The 15,616-nt window shown below is 34.1% G+C and overlaps 1 protein-coding gene across 6 annotated transcripts in view; it reads left to right on the top strand.

Annotated features, from left to right (window-relative positions):
* The window catches only part of LOC149790251 (monocarboxylate transporter 14-like), a 34,818-nt gene extending 19,975 nt beyond the window's left edge, over positions 1-14,843 (top strand). For 2 of the 6 annotated variants that reach the window (XM_089972276.1, XM_089972279.1), the window contains exons 2-5: positions 2,979-3,224; positions 5,287-5,430; positions 6,693-7,691; positions 11,680-14,843. In XM_089972276.1, coding sequence (XP_089828402.1) covers positions 3,011-3,224; positions 5,287-5,430; positions 6,693-7,691; positions 11,680-11,834 — 1,512 coding nt within the window. In that variant the 5' untranslated portion in view covers positions 2,979-3,010 and the 3' untranslated portion in view covers positions 11,835-14,843. Of the gene's footprint in view, positions 1-1,035; positions 3,225-5,286; positions 5,431-6,692; positions 7,692-11,679 lie in introns of those variants that run through there. The other 4 variants (XM_089972282.1, XM_089972277.1, XM_089972281.1 and 1 more) reach the window with 4 other exon arrangements.
* Positions 14,844-15,616: the final 773 nt, after the last annotated feature.

Here is a 15,616-nt window from a genome sequence, read left to right as displayed (position 1 = left end):
TTTCTTCTTGCGCACATTTATTGGGTATTATGCACACTTTCAGCACACAGACTTTTGCCATGGTGCCATTTCGAGGAATGTCAAAGCCCTTTTGAAATTTTGGAAACCCCCTCTCCCAAACACTTGACCTGGTCCGTCCCTGAAATATATATTAATATAGAGCAAAGAACACCAAACAGACATATAATACGTTGAAGGTCGATGTCTTTATTTACTTATTCACCAATCGCTAAATTTAAGACCCGTGATACCGTAGCACTCCATTAGAATTATTATGAACTGTTCAATTTCACTTTCAAACCTTGCCTTTGATTACTTAAGTTAGCGACTCTTTTCAATAATTTAGGCATCATTTTTTTTACGTTAAAAGTTTCAACGAGCTATTATACGTCTTAATTTCATGAGTAAAACAAAGTTATTTATTACACAAATAGTATATAACAATACTAACCAGCGTTCTCTACATGTATGTCCTTCGTACTTTCGAGGTCCTAGTTGTCAACGGATATACATTTTACGAAAAGAGAAACATTGGTTATTATATAAATTAAGAACAAAATAAAATATTTGAATGTTTAAAACATTCATAACATTTTTATAAATCAATCGATCTATCATACTTTTCTTTATTATTTTTATGATTTAGTTATTTTGTTCCGTTTATGTATCATTTACCAAATACAGATTTAAGATAACGCTATTTTTAACCACAGCTCGTTTTCTTTTTCGAACCTGTTTCGAAAAGTTGAGTGTGTTATGTCTTAACAAGGAATTTGATTCGAGATAAAAGAAATGAAAATAATATCTTTTTATCTTAAATCAATTCAATATATCTGCTTAAAATTTTTCATTAATTTGGAAAAAATAGGAAGCAATTTTAGAAATGTCGCCTTAATAGTTAATTCACTGACAGTGGGAGAAAACACAACCTTAACACACGGTTAAATTTTTGTATAACAATATTTAATAAAATCGTGTATATCTTGCATCAAAATTTCTAGATACTAGTTACCGATGATATTTTGATACATGTATACAATTCTATAAGTGAGTCAGTCAGCAAGCTAAACTACATAAGGATAGCACACATTAGGGTGACACAGATTTTGTCACCCTAATGCTACTGTCGCCATAATGACTACCCAGTGACAATGAACTGTCGCCGTAATGACCGTTTCGCTGTAACACACACACACACACACACACCATCATGTAATGTAAGAAACAATGTCTATCTAACCACGACATCATGTAATGTATGCGCAATGGTTTCCAGGTCATGCCATCATGTATTGTAATGTAGGTACAAATGTTAGGTGGTGATGATGTCATGTAATGTCTGTATATAAATATGTAAATACGTCAAAAAATACAATCTTACCCAAGGGCATAAAAGTACAATTACTTAATCAAATCTTCACAGGTACGTTTTATGTTTCTAGTTACACATTCTTTCAAGAAAAGAGTTAAAATGTAACATGATACAGCTAACAAGGCAATACTACCTTTGTCTCCACCCCTTCACCCTCACCTCTCTCTCTCTCTCTCTCTCTCTCTCTCTCTCTCTCCACTAGCATAAACACATCCTAACACGTGTCATGGTGGTAGACTTTCTAGCATACGTTTATGTAACCAATGCAACCGCAAAACGTAGCCCTAAGGTATTATGTGTTTGTAGTTATGTAAATCATGCAAACTGTAAGTGACTCAACACACATGACCTGCTGTTTGTTATTCGATATTCTGTGCCACGCTTACATTATCTTTTACCTGTTACACTCTTTGACAAACGGTAAGCATTTTAGGAAAACACGCTTGGTCAATTTAGTAATACAATTGCTTAATTAGAGATTTTAGTACTCATCACAGTCAAAGTCACTTAAAGTACAAAGATTCTGATTTTTGCATGCAAATAATCATTATTTTGACAAAATATGCAATTTGCATTTGACACAGACTGAAGAAGAACAAAATCTATGAGAATCGACGGTTTTGTTCTTATGGTGATAATATCTAATAAAACAAAATCTACTGAGTATATTTTCTTTTCTTTTCCCAAAAATAAGCAATAGTTTGCTTATAAAGGTGAAACATTGTATAGAAAGTCGTCTTTTCTAGTCAAGAACGTTGGTATCCTCCTCATCCAATATATAGATTAAAGGGCGGATATCCGAACGTTTTAAATAATAATAATAATAATAATAACGATGACAGCAACATTAACTACAAAACTGTTTAATATACATTATAAATTAAAGCTTTATAATTCTCCTCCTTACCTCCACGTCGCCCTCTCGATATCAGCATCAATAAAGATCTTGTTTAATACATTTTCTAAAAAATACCCAGATTGTATGGCAACTGAATTGTATTTTCTTGCAGAAATATCTTTGCATATAACAATTTTGTCTTAACATAAGTGTGATCGCATCGTACATTTTGAAATGAAAACGTGTGCGGACTCAGAGATGTAGAATATGTATGATGCGCCCTACTGCACGTTGTAACAGGCGACTGAGGCAGCATGTTCTGTTGTGGCTATGTGGTTAGCATGTCGAACTCGCAAAAAGGGTGTAGGTTCAAATGCTACTATGTGATCAGGCCGGGTCTTCTATCTTAGTGTGTCTTTGGGTACGGAAGTTTGCTTCAATTCAATTCCAAGAAGCATGTTTTTGGTGAGTGGCACATTGTGAAGGCTTAGCGTAGCCAAAGAGCTTGGTCTGTTTGCCAACCGTGTAGTTCAAAATTTATTAGGCAAAGCCGCTTTTAGTCACCAGTACTTAAGCTAAATGGATCAGACACTGCCACTCAGGTTACATGACAGTGGTAAGATTCAGACAAGTTTTTCACAGGTATCCTCTCGCTTTTCTTTATTAGAGCCAGTTTATCTGTGGGTTTCTTGCATTTTTTCACTTCTTATGTTTAGTATAGTCTTTACATTTAAACATTAACTATGTACCTTTATGTACCAATTTCAGTCCTAGAGCTCACATGGTAATAATGTTTTAAGATGTCTATGATGCTATCAAAATGTCAGGCGTGGTCAGATGGTGGACTGTGGGGATATGTGGTGGTGGCTTCTGCCTTTATGATCCAGGTAATTACCTTTGGCACATCTCAGTCCATTGGAGTGTACAACGTGGAATTCTTGGATTACTTTGATAAAAGTGCGGCGGCCATTTCCCTGGTAGGATCCATAAATGTGGGCATCCTTTTAGGATCAGGTAAGAATTGCAAGCGGAATATTTCAACAAAACTTTAAATATAATAATAACAGGGTTCTTACAATAACGGGAAGTTGGGAAAACGTCGGAGAAAGAAATTTCGTTTGCAGTTTGGAAAAAGTCTTGAATTGCATAAATATTGATCCAATTTGGGGTAATTCATGACTTTTCTGCTGCTAATTGATTAAGTTCATTGAGGTTTTACTAGAACATTTGGAGATTTGCAGAACTCTTCAGTCAGTACAGGCATGTTTACTGCATGGTTCATTTCGATGCATAGCTAATCGGAGCGCTCATACAACCTTCCTCTTAAGTAGACCCGTCACGCCAAAGTTAGCACCGTGTATATCCGTAAATTGTCTGATGTAGAAAGTATGAACAACAGTCTATCATCACATTGTGCCAGCAAACGCTTCATGTTGTTTTTACAAAACATTGATTTCCAATGAATTTTTAGCATCATTTGAATCACGTCTTGACATTCCATCGTTGCCGATCTTAGCTCACACCCTTCAAATTTCCTGATTTCATATTTTGAAAATTTATAATAATTTAAAAAATACATAAACATTCCAGATTTAAGGAAATATATTTTAAACCAATGTAACAGTTGACTTAGTATTGAATCCAATGGCTTTGAATCTAGTTCAAATACATTTATTATGGCATAGCTTTAACTGTCAGCACCAATAAAATCTTCATATATCGGACTCAATCAGCCTCCAATCCATACCTAAGCATGCCAAAATCTTGTTAAAGGTAATAAAAAAGGAAATGAGACCTTTCATCTTGAGATAATTGGTAGAACTAATTTATAAGTTACTTCAATATCCGTAAACTTATTAGTGATAAATCTTGTAAACATCTTATTGTAGGCTTCGTTTATATTCACTGGTACCAAGAGAGAAAAAGCAATCATGCACAGTAATTCACATTCTGGATAAAGTGGATTAACTTGTGCGATACAAAGTGTTTAAATATTAAATATGTGTGTGGTGTATTACTCTTTTTGCTCCTTTTCCAGTAAATGAAACTGTTTAAAATCATTTGTGATACCGTGGTCAACATTTCTAAAACGTAAATGTCACAAGTTCTTGTAGGAATAATTTTACGCAGTGGTAGCTTACCCTTTTATAACGCCAGTGTGGACATAACTTCGTCTTCCTACCTATTATCAAAGTATAAATAATGGTCTTCTATATTTAAATTATTAACAAACTGGAAGTGATATGACTCCGTACAATTTTCATTGTAACTATTGGCATATTGGGATTTTTTTATCAATATACTTTCAAGCATTTTTGAACAAAATTTTCTTTCTGGTATGCAGTTTTGTTTATCGATATTATCATAGTGATTATACCATCAGTCCCATGTAATATGAGCTTTTGCTTAATATATCTGGTAATATTTGAGCCAGTTATTGCGGTCATCTTTTCGCACAGTGTCCTGCACGTTGATATCTTTCCCCTGCCGATAGATTTAGTAATATCTGTTTAGATTGGCATCCGAATTGTTTTGTATTATTATGATTATTCTGGAAGTTGTTCAGGAAATTTAGAGTAAATGGTGTATTTCTCCAGACTATTTGACTATATAGAGTTTAAATGGCATAATTAATAATAAGATACAATGAATTCATGAGATGATCTTATGATTTATTACATCGTTCACTATCATCAATATTTTCATAGGGTGTCACACCACTAATTATTATCACTATTGCGTTTACGGAAGTATCACTCATAATCAATATTGTGTTTAATGGAGATCTCACACAATTCGTGTATAAATTTAAGGCTAAATGGTACAGATATAAAAGTGGAAAATAAAACTTTAATTAAAAGAGTTACCAGTGTTTCCTTGTCACAATCATTCTAGTCGGAATTTCATTGCTGCATTATAATTAATATTATCATTATCTAACTTACAATAACTTTGAATGTTTACAAAAAGAGTTCTATGCAAACAATTAGAGGAGAAATATAATTATATTCTTTTTTATTCAGTTTGCATGCAAAGTAATAAGCTATACATAATCTTATTTAAATTGTTAAACCAGGGCCAATAGCCGGTCTCCTGATGAACTATCTGAGTCACAGACAAGTAGCATTGATAGGAGCAAGTATCAGCTCTGTTGGACTCACCTGTATGCCGTTTACTCTAAATGTGGAATACATGTATTTCTTCTATGGATTCCTAACAGGTAAGAAGAAATGTGTATTAACACTCTATATTAAATAATGCAAAATGTTCACCCTTGTGGTTTCTATTAATAAAAATGATCGAGATAAATTACCTGTACTAGGTGCAAACTGTCTGGGGGAAGTGGATCGGTTGGAAACAGGTTCCAAACAGTCTTTTCTGCTTCTTGAATATTCAAGACATTTAAACACATGCCATTATCACAAACATTCACGTCGTAGGGGTATTTGTTGCAGTAAATATTCACTTTACCGGGCTCAATATGCTTTGAATCAGCCACTGTATACCCAGACAAACAATGGTGTTCAGTAAAGAAGCAGTTTTCCCTGTTCAGGTCACGGTTATTTTAGTGGACAAGAAAATTGTAGAAAACCCTTTTTGGGAATATTTAGTCTTAAATTTAGCACAAAACCTGTCCCAATCATGAAAACCAGCCTAGTCTTTCTCATAAGGTAAAACCATACGAAAGTGATCCAAATGTAAGCTGGTTACAGACAAATAAAAACCAGTTAATTTCGAATGCAAATGGCTGGCCTAAAACATTGATTTGTTGATCAACATTTTTGTTTACCAGGAATGTATGTCCAATGTAATGAAATAGGTGTATAAAGTTAAGCAAACAAATTTATTTATTATTTTTCGTTTTGTTTTAGGAACGCAGTAAACTTGTTCGAAGCGCATTTTTTCTGTTTTAGGAATACAAAACAAACTTGTTTCCAATACATTATTCTCTTCTAGGAACACCAAAAGCCATGTCATAATTGAACAGTAAGTTGATATATAAACTGTAACTTCATAACTAATAATAATAATAATAATAATAATGATAATAATAACAACAACAGTAATACTAATCCTAATCCTAATACTAATAATAATAATAGCAATAATATCGTTAACTCCCCACGTCTGGGGAAAGAGTGAAACCTGTCTTGAAATAGCAGTTTTATCAGAGATCAGGTTTTCAATGCATATGATAATTGACTAATTGATATTGTGGCATGTTGTAGAAACGAACGGTCTTGTGTGACCATGTCTTAATACATTTTTGGCAGAAGAGTTGGTCCTTTCAGTAAATAATTTCACACTTGTTAATCGTGTTATCACTGCATCTTTGATCGTGACAATTTAATTAAAGGTTTGCAAACATAATAATTAATTAGTCTCTGATCTCCCCAAATATATGAACATTCTTGCAATCAGACATAACTGACTCATAATAAATCGTTTTTATTAATTTTGTAATGTACATTTCTGTTCCAGGGTTAGGATATTGCTTATTGTATGTTCCATCACATGTGTTGTGTGGTCTATATTTCAAACGTCACCGCAGTCTAGCTACTGGAGTAGCAATAAGTGGCCAGGGTGTTGGTGGCACAGTGTTTCCTTACATAACTTATATTCTGATCGATAAATATGGGTGGAAAGGCTCTTTTTTCTTAATGGCTGGTTTAAGCCTGCACAACTTTGTATTTGCTGCATTATTAGGCCCCCCACCAAAACATATTGAACGCGATATAGATAAGACGACTGCTCCAAAACAGGTCATTCTATTAGAAACAGAAAATAAATCTTTGGAAACAAAACATATAAAGTCAGTGAGTAGCGATATACCTATCAATTTAGAAAATAATCACTTAGTACATGTGAGAAACCTTGATCATATCACACCAGAATTGTCACGGGGTGAAACAGACCTTCTAGACACTATAGATGTACGTGGGACAGACACAAAACATATGCATATAGCTGGGGGAATGGTATGTGCAACATTTATTTCCAAGATTAAAAATCAATTGAGAAACGTTTTCATTTTTGGATTCATTATTTACTTCATTAACAATATTTTCTGGAATATGGGTGCTTCCACTGTTATTCTTTTTGGTCCGGAATTTAATATAAATGTGGGTTTGGAGAAAGAGGATGCAACGATTGTATTCACGCTAATAGGATGTGGTACATGCGTGGGATGCGTACTAGGAGGACTAATGGGGAACCTAGCATGTTGCAACAGGATAGCAGTTTATGCAGTTGCTAACATAGCAGCTGGAACACTAGCCCTTTTATTTGTATTGCCATTCCTCCACACCTTTTGGAGCCTGCTGATGCTGAGTTTGCTTTGGGGTTTGGCGTTTGGTGTTATCCTTGGCCTCTTAATGGTTGTGACAGCTGACCTTTTGGGAGCAGAGGCTCTTGGATATGGATATGGGTATCTCATGTTAGCAAATGGTCTTGGATGCAGCATAGCCCCGCCTCTAGCAGGTACGTAATACACGTAAAACTGTGGTCTTTAAAAGTGTTATTATTAAGTGTTATTATTATGCTGCATCAAACCGACGTAAGAATAATTGGTTTTAATGATTCGGAAGTTCTTATTAATTTCTTTTTTGGTAGAGGGTGGGTGGGTGTAGTGACACTTTTTGCACATTAATGGTTACGTCATACCAAGGAGATAAGAGATAACTGTCTTTTCAAAGACAAATTGAATATGCAAACCAGGCCTCGCTTTGTCAGATATTGAACCATTGATCATCGGAGTATGGGTTTCATATTCTGCCGACTGAAATTACGCGGCTGCCAGTCTAAGTGACTTTCGTATTTAAAGATATTCATAAAGTCGTGAAAATTGGGATACTGGTGACTCTCAAGGAATGCAACTAAACAGTGCCAAAACTAGGTCAGCGTGACCCAGTATTCATACTTGATTGTACAATAGGGTTAAAACCATGCCAGCAAGGAACTGAGTTATGGTACTAATTAACGGCAAAATTTTAATAAAGGTAAATATAAAAACTTAATAACTATTTAGAAGATAAATATGAAAAGCCATAAAAGGTAAAGACGTTAACAAAAACTTAAAATGGATATAAATTTAAAAGACATATGAGAGAAATATAAAATTTTAGTTTTTAAACACAGAGTCATCTTGGTATATAAAATCATAGTTCGTTGGACGATCAAAAGAGTGTATCCAGTTGCACACTCTAAGGGTGTTTCTTTAACTGATTTCACCTTAAAGTCTCTTCTTCACAGGGAGGAAGCAACGTAACAAGGATGTGTTCCACTTTCAGTGGGCACACGCAAAACATGAACTCTGATGCAGGTAGAGGTGCATTAAATATCTGTATCGTACACATGAACGGTACAATAACAACTCATGCCTTTGAATTATTCTACTCGACTGGCACAATAACAACTCATCCATGTGAATTGTTCTATATGTGTGATGCCACATAATTGGTACATTAACAACTCATCCATGTGAATTGTTCTATATGTGGGATGCCGCTCTCTAGTGGATCTGATGTTGTGAGGCTTCTATTGAAAGTTTTCTTTCCACATATTTTGTTAAGAAATTAGAACATACCATTATATGCAATATTTGAAGTCATTTTGTAGATTCTTTCATTCAGAAACGGGAGACTGCATTACAACATGCCTGTTTTATCTACGATTGTATTATGTATATACGAATGTGACTAGTCAGCCAACAAATCACATTAGTTCCAGTTTGTATCGGCATTTCATAAGATCTGGGGTATAAATAATTGTTTAAAGACCTTTCATTTGAAAAGGGAAATAGGAAATGATAGAACTTGGGTCTTGCGAGGTTTCAGTTTAGTTAGAAGATGGATTATATTGGCAGTTCTAAGTTCGATACTACTACTCCTACTCCTACTACTCCTACTAATACTACTACTACTCCTCCTCCTACTACTACTACTACTATTAGTAATAATAATTCCATTAATTAGAGAAGAGTCTATACAATTGTTTCGGTGTCCTTAAAAGACGCTATTAGAAAATAGATAATTGATCTGCTACATCTATAAAGACATGTAGAAGGCATTAAAGATGATTACTTTCTGGATTCATATAAAATTGAATAGAGAACCTGTGAAAGACATGACTGATGAGTACAGGATAGTACATTGTTGTATAGAAGAGTCGTACTGAATACAACCAATTATTTATGTCGATGTTGATTGAGAAACTTCGTAAGCTGACCTTACATCGGGCGGAATGGAATTCTTTTCTTTGACTACAGAGAAAGGGTACTTTATTGTCTTGAAATCTTAATTTTGATTAGGTAAATATATGTTGTTGGTTGAGAGTGATCATAGGTTATAAGAATTTTCTTCAAAATTAAATATTAAAAGTTTTCACTAGAAAGAATAACAAAGCTAGATATGACATGATATATGTGCTGGAGCTGTCTTTCTCTGTTATTCAGGAGATAACATTGTGTTCTAATGAACTACGAGTTTACTTATATCACAGTTCATTTATGTAATGAATTTATTATCTTGCTTTTCCTGCGCAATGCTTTGCCAATCTGGACTTCAAGTAGGTTTTCTTTTCCAGTCTATTGTATATCTATTCACTTTATTAATACCTTCATATTCTTGTTCTCAGATTTTAATTTGGCCTGATAACTAATGATTATGGCTACTGATCTGGCCTCAAATATATTCATACCATTGTGTTCACGCCAGTTATTCGGTACAGCCAAATCCTGTGTTGATTTAGTTGCAAGTGCATGGCATGATCCAATGTTATGTAGTGATCCCTCATTTGCGATCATATTAATGACCGATCGTTCAGTGTGATATGATAAAACGTTTAAGTAAAGCAGAAATATTAATGATCCAAGAAGAGATCCTCGTGGATTTTGTGGCTTTGTATTAGTTTGTTGTCTGATAGATTTTTAACTTTAGAAAAAAGTTGCTTGCCTTTAAGAAAGGATTGAAGTTAGTTAACTTGATATATGATGCGTTTTTCAGCAGGACCTTTGGTGATTAAAAAGTGAGAAGCTGTTATGAGGTCAACATAAATTATATTTAACAGGTTAACTTGATCTATTGCCGTTACCCAATCATTCATCATTTCAATTAGTGATGTGTGGCATGAATGTTATCTTCGTAATATTATCTCATATATCTGTGGAATAGTAAGGTTTTGTTCACTTTTAAATCATTGACCTCACTCTGTTTCTCTATAATGTGTAACTGTTGGAGTCTTTTAATACATGCAATATATCCCCTGTTTGTAATAATATTAATTTTAAACCAAGCGAGTTGATTTTGAAACCCATTTGGCCTGATAGGAATATTGCTGTTCAAGGAGTCAGTAAACATACCTATCCATTCTGAAGAAATTTGTATGGGTCATCAATTTTACTCCGGACATTCTGCAGAAGTGGAAGTCTTTTTGTACCAAAACGATCAGCATCATATCCTTCGCATATAATATTGTTTTCTTGTACGTTTTTTGTGACTCATAATAACTAAGCAAGTTACAGCATTTTATTTACCGTCATCGGATATGTTAAGGAAACAGATTACCTTTAATTCTGAAGGATTCGTTAATATTGATTTTATCGATGTTCAATAGAATTAAAGATTTTCTGTTTTATTAGACTTTATACCAGAAAGGTTTGTGTCTGCTTTAGTTTTTCTAATAAAGGTATTGACGTTTAAGGCAGTTCTTATACATTTTCCCAATTTACAATTTTTTGCTCTGTGTGTAATTCATGTTTTTATACGACCACCATAACGTGGATTAGATGATGGTGTCCAACTGTCCTTTCCTTTGATCTTAATCAGTTTTATTCTCACCATGATTTGAGTTCACCACCATCTACATTTAAATCACAAATGGATAGCTTGCATTTGGTGCACGGAATTTCTATGTTGATGGTATATAGTTACGGTCAATGTGACTGAAAGGACATTACTTTGGCACAATACCATTAGTTTGAATTCTAGTGCTCGAAACCAAAGCTTGTGGATGGGTTCACTTAGTGCCTTATGTATGGAATAGGCCTGTTGATTGTGGGGGTCAAAAGGTCCAAGGCAAACGTAATTGTGTCCGAAAGCAAAATGAGGTTATGCACAATCGTTGACCAAACTCTGTGGAAACTTGTCCTTGGGGTAATAAAGAAACCTTTAGATTCATTGATGGAATGATCAGAAATCACAAACGTGGTAAGTCTAATAAGAATAATATGGTTTCTGCAGACTAAGTGTAGGTCTTGGCCACATATTTAGCTGCATGTTCGGGATATTGAGATCTTCTGAGCAATCATCTCCTGCGTCAGCCATGTTCTACCTGTTAATAAAACAGGAGACTGTTAACATATGGGACGGATATTTAATAAACAGTTTAAAGCGCTCTGGTTTTGTTTTTCTAAAAGGGAGATAACTTTTCAATATTTATCAATATACCAGTTCTCTTTGTCGTTTTCCAGGTTGGTTACTGGATGTTACTGGTAAATTGGTACCAGGGTTTCTGTTTGCTGGTTCGCTAACGATACTTGGTGGTCTACTATTGGCTCTGATTCCACTGCAGCGCAGACTGTGTCCAGTCAAAGACAAAACATCAGGAAATTCAGCTGAGGGTTGAGATGCATACAGAAGACTGCTAAATATAGTACTGATGCAGTAAATACTGCTAAATATAGTACTGGTTCTGTACGAGGTTCATCTCACCTCTGTGATTACTTGAATATCTTTAAAAACAACATATTGCTCTCTCTCTCTCTTCTATTAAATAGCAAGAACAGTGAGCTACAACCTGTCATGTAACCATAATTTAAAGAAGGATAAAGGCTGTAATGTAGATACAGATAATGACTATAATATCGATACAGATAAAGACTATAATGTAGATACATATAAAGACTAATATCGATACAGATCAAGACTGTAATATGGATACAGATACAGATTACAACGTAGATGCAAAAAAAGACTGTCATGTAATTAGAATGTAAATAGAGATACCCTGTGTCCGTCATGTATCATGGATCACCATTTGCTATTTTAGACTTTAGAATGTAAGTTATGTTAGTGTTTGTAAACTGTTTATATTGTCACTTAATGGTTCGAGAAAATTTATGAAAAACATTGCAGGACTTTATACACATATTCGGTAAAGGATCTTAGTACATACTCAATATATATCAGTATATAAATATATCAAATATGGAACTTGACTCAACTGGCTTTTATATACCTTGCTTACAATGTAAATGCAAATAAAATATTTGTCAAAAAGTTCAAAAACAGTTGCCACAAATGAAACAAAATTGTAATAACAGTTTGAAAATCTAATATGATCATTAATTATGCCTATGTATATTTTTGTACTTTTGTTATAGTAGGTAAATAGAAGTTTGACCGTTTTCCTCTATATATGGGTTATTTCCTTCTCTACCAGATATTTCCCACTTTTTCCCTCATGGGTTCAACATGCAAACAAAAACTGGCAATAACACTAATCTAAAACTCAAAACACTGTTTAGGTTTTGGTGACTCAGAACTTATGTTTGAATTTTTGCACCTGTTCAAATACTTGAAACTAGACTTACTATTTTAAGAAAAACTTAATGTCATAGTTAGTCATCAATCATGAATAGCAGACAAGCATGTTCGCAATATTATGAAGATCTCCCAAATATATTTTCAGTCCATCTCGGAAATTGTTCCATTTCTTATACATTTGGGAACGTTTTGAATTTGGCTTGTTTTAACGATTTATTGTGGGTGTTTTTCAATCTCAGTTTAGAAAAACCATTCGAGAGGAGATATTCTCAGCTTTCAAAAACATATCCCTGCAAAACTACAACAAGGAAAGTACTCTGCAATGAATTAAATGCCAAATTAATGCATTCCAGGAGATCCGAAGATAAAGTTCGTTTCAAAAATGTTGGCCAACATATTCTGAATTCTCGGCAACTTGTACTTGTGGTCACATTGAAACAATTCATGCGTATACACCCAAAGAAATGTTTTCACCATACACAAAGTAGGTGATCTTAATCTATTGTTTATTTGCTTAATACCTTATGGATTGTTTGAGATAATCTCTTTACTTGCGACCGGCCAACATTTGAACAGAGTGATCATTCAATGCTGATTCAATGCAGTGTGCTCCACCTTCCAAGAAATACAAATGTACCATTAATAGGGTCTATCACAATGTTTCTTAATCTGAAGCTTACAGTGACGTCACATGCCCATGTGACTGTGCAAAGTTGAACAGAGCGCTGTTATATTGTAATACTCTCCCTTCACAGTGAATATAACTGATCAATCACTAGGATCTACATTTCATTGATCATATATTTGTCGATATTGTGGTGCTAGCTGCATATGCTTTAGGAAGTCTAATATATATTTATAGTAAGAGGTATCACTCGTTTTGTGATAATTAAAAGATTCCATTTGTTTTATTTCAGTTACTTCTGTATCGATTTTGTCATTATAATTGTCTTGAAATTTAGCACATGAATATTCATTAATAGAAGTCAGTTATTGGAATGCTGACAAAGCATGGAACTAACCATGGCAAAAGCAAGATTGCGTTTATATATATATATATATATATATATATATATATATATATATATATATATATATATATATATATATATATATATATATATAACAGCTTTTCATGATGCAATGAAGAATATCTTATATGTAGCTCTTTCAACATGCAAACAAACCATTCGAAGTCGCCATTTATAAACGTAGACCTATTTCTTCATCAAGACCAATTCGTTTATCAATTCGTCTGGACCTGCGTGCCTTTCGTATCAATTTGCCTCAATAAAACAGTTAAAATAAACACATAAGCAGCACTATATTAACAGTGTATGTTATTTCTTGTCTCCATGTGTCTGTATCTACTTTGTTATGTCAGTATAATGAAATTCCAACGAACCATTTTGTTTGCATTATATATAGTTTTGTTTTAGGAAAAATCAAAGTTGAAAATGTTCATCCCTGTGGCAACTTTAGCCAAGACCACAACAGAGCACTAATCAGTTACAATTACTAGATGAAGCACTGGCTGGTTTCAAGTAATTCCGTTGAAGGCTTTCATGCCGGCATTAAAACGTTGTCTTTGGAGTAACTGACAATGTTGTGATTGTTGACACTTATCACAAATTTCTGATGTTTCGTCAACTAAAGACGGTGGGAAGTGACACAAAATATAAATATCAGTATCTTTACTATAACTATACACAAGAGGTGCCAGATCCCACCATCTCCATAAGTCAACTGTCGTCTCGAGTCTCCTTCCCGCATAAAATTCGCAAGGAGATTGAACAAAATATACATGTCAATTCAAACGACGGTAAGGTATTTACGCTCATGTTGTGGATGACAGAAAGCAAATCTAATCCGTAGAATCAGCTTTTCTTTGAGCATTACCCATTATAAAGTCATTCCACATGACTTCATTTGGCAGACGTATATGAATGTACCACTGAATAAGGTAACATGGGGTTGTTTCTTAACTCATCCTGTAAAATGTCTTAACATATATTTTGAGATTGTTTTCAGCTATTCAGCTTAGGATTTACATATATGGATATATTTGTGTGAATAAAGTGTAATTGGCATATGTTCTTCTGCAAATCGCTGTGAAGTCTATAACCTACCGCTCCACTCACTCCGAACCACTCATTCGAACTTTGTACAGCGTTTCGTTATTAAAGAAAAGAAACTTCCCAATTATCTGAGAAGATAAACTCTCGTCCAATAAATTTGTTTTCTTGTGGGTAGTGGTCTACATAAGGTTTTCTTTTAAAGGGTATCAGGCTAGGTAGTAAGCAGTTACTCTGTGTAGAAACTGTGCGAAATCGGTGAATTCCACCATTTGAATTTAATTTAAATAAACTTCAAAAATCGAATTATCTAAACTCGGACTAACGGTTTCTTTGGTTGGAGTCATTGGTTTAAAGTAAATTGGCGAAATGTCAATCTTTTTCATTGACAGCAATCACTATTCAGAGAATTTACCTGTTGGATGGCGGTGTGCACTGTCGATGGCAGTTCAGAAGATGGCTTTGCACTTAATTTTGCGCACGTTAAGAATGGAAAATGCAAAAAATATTCGATCTGCTCAAATTCCACAATCACTAAGATCACAACTATACAACTGACTATAGTAAAATAAATAACTTAGGTACATAAATATAATGTAAACTAAATTTAACATACTAATATATTTTCACCAAATCCTTGCGTGATACTTAAAATTTAATTTAACAAGGAACAAAATGAAGTATAGTAAAACGTCTAGATTAGTTCGCCTTGTCTACGTTCTCCTGGTTGATTGAGCTTCCGTCCAGAAGCCATACCTGTACGTGGATTCCTCCTATAGTTCATCAT

The sequence above is a fragment of the Sinohyriopsis cumingii genome, chromosome 10, assembly GCF_028554795.1.
Source record: "Sinohyriopsis cumingii isolate HCF-2022 chromosome 10, ASM2855479v2, whole genome shotgun sequence".
In the NCBI taxonomy this organism is placed as follows: Eukaryota; Metazoa; Mollusca; class Bivalvia; order Unionida; family Unionidae; genus Sinohyriopsis; species Sinohyriopsis cumingii.
Note: the sequence above shows the minus strand (reverse complement) of the source record. Positions and strands in the feature narration are given on the sequence as shown.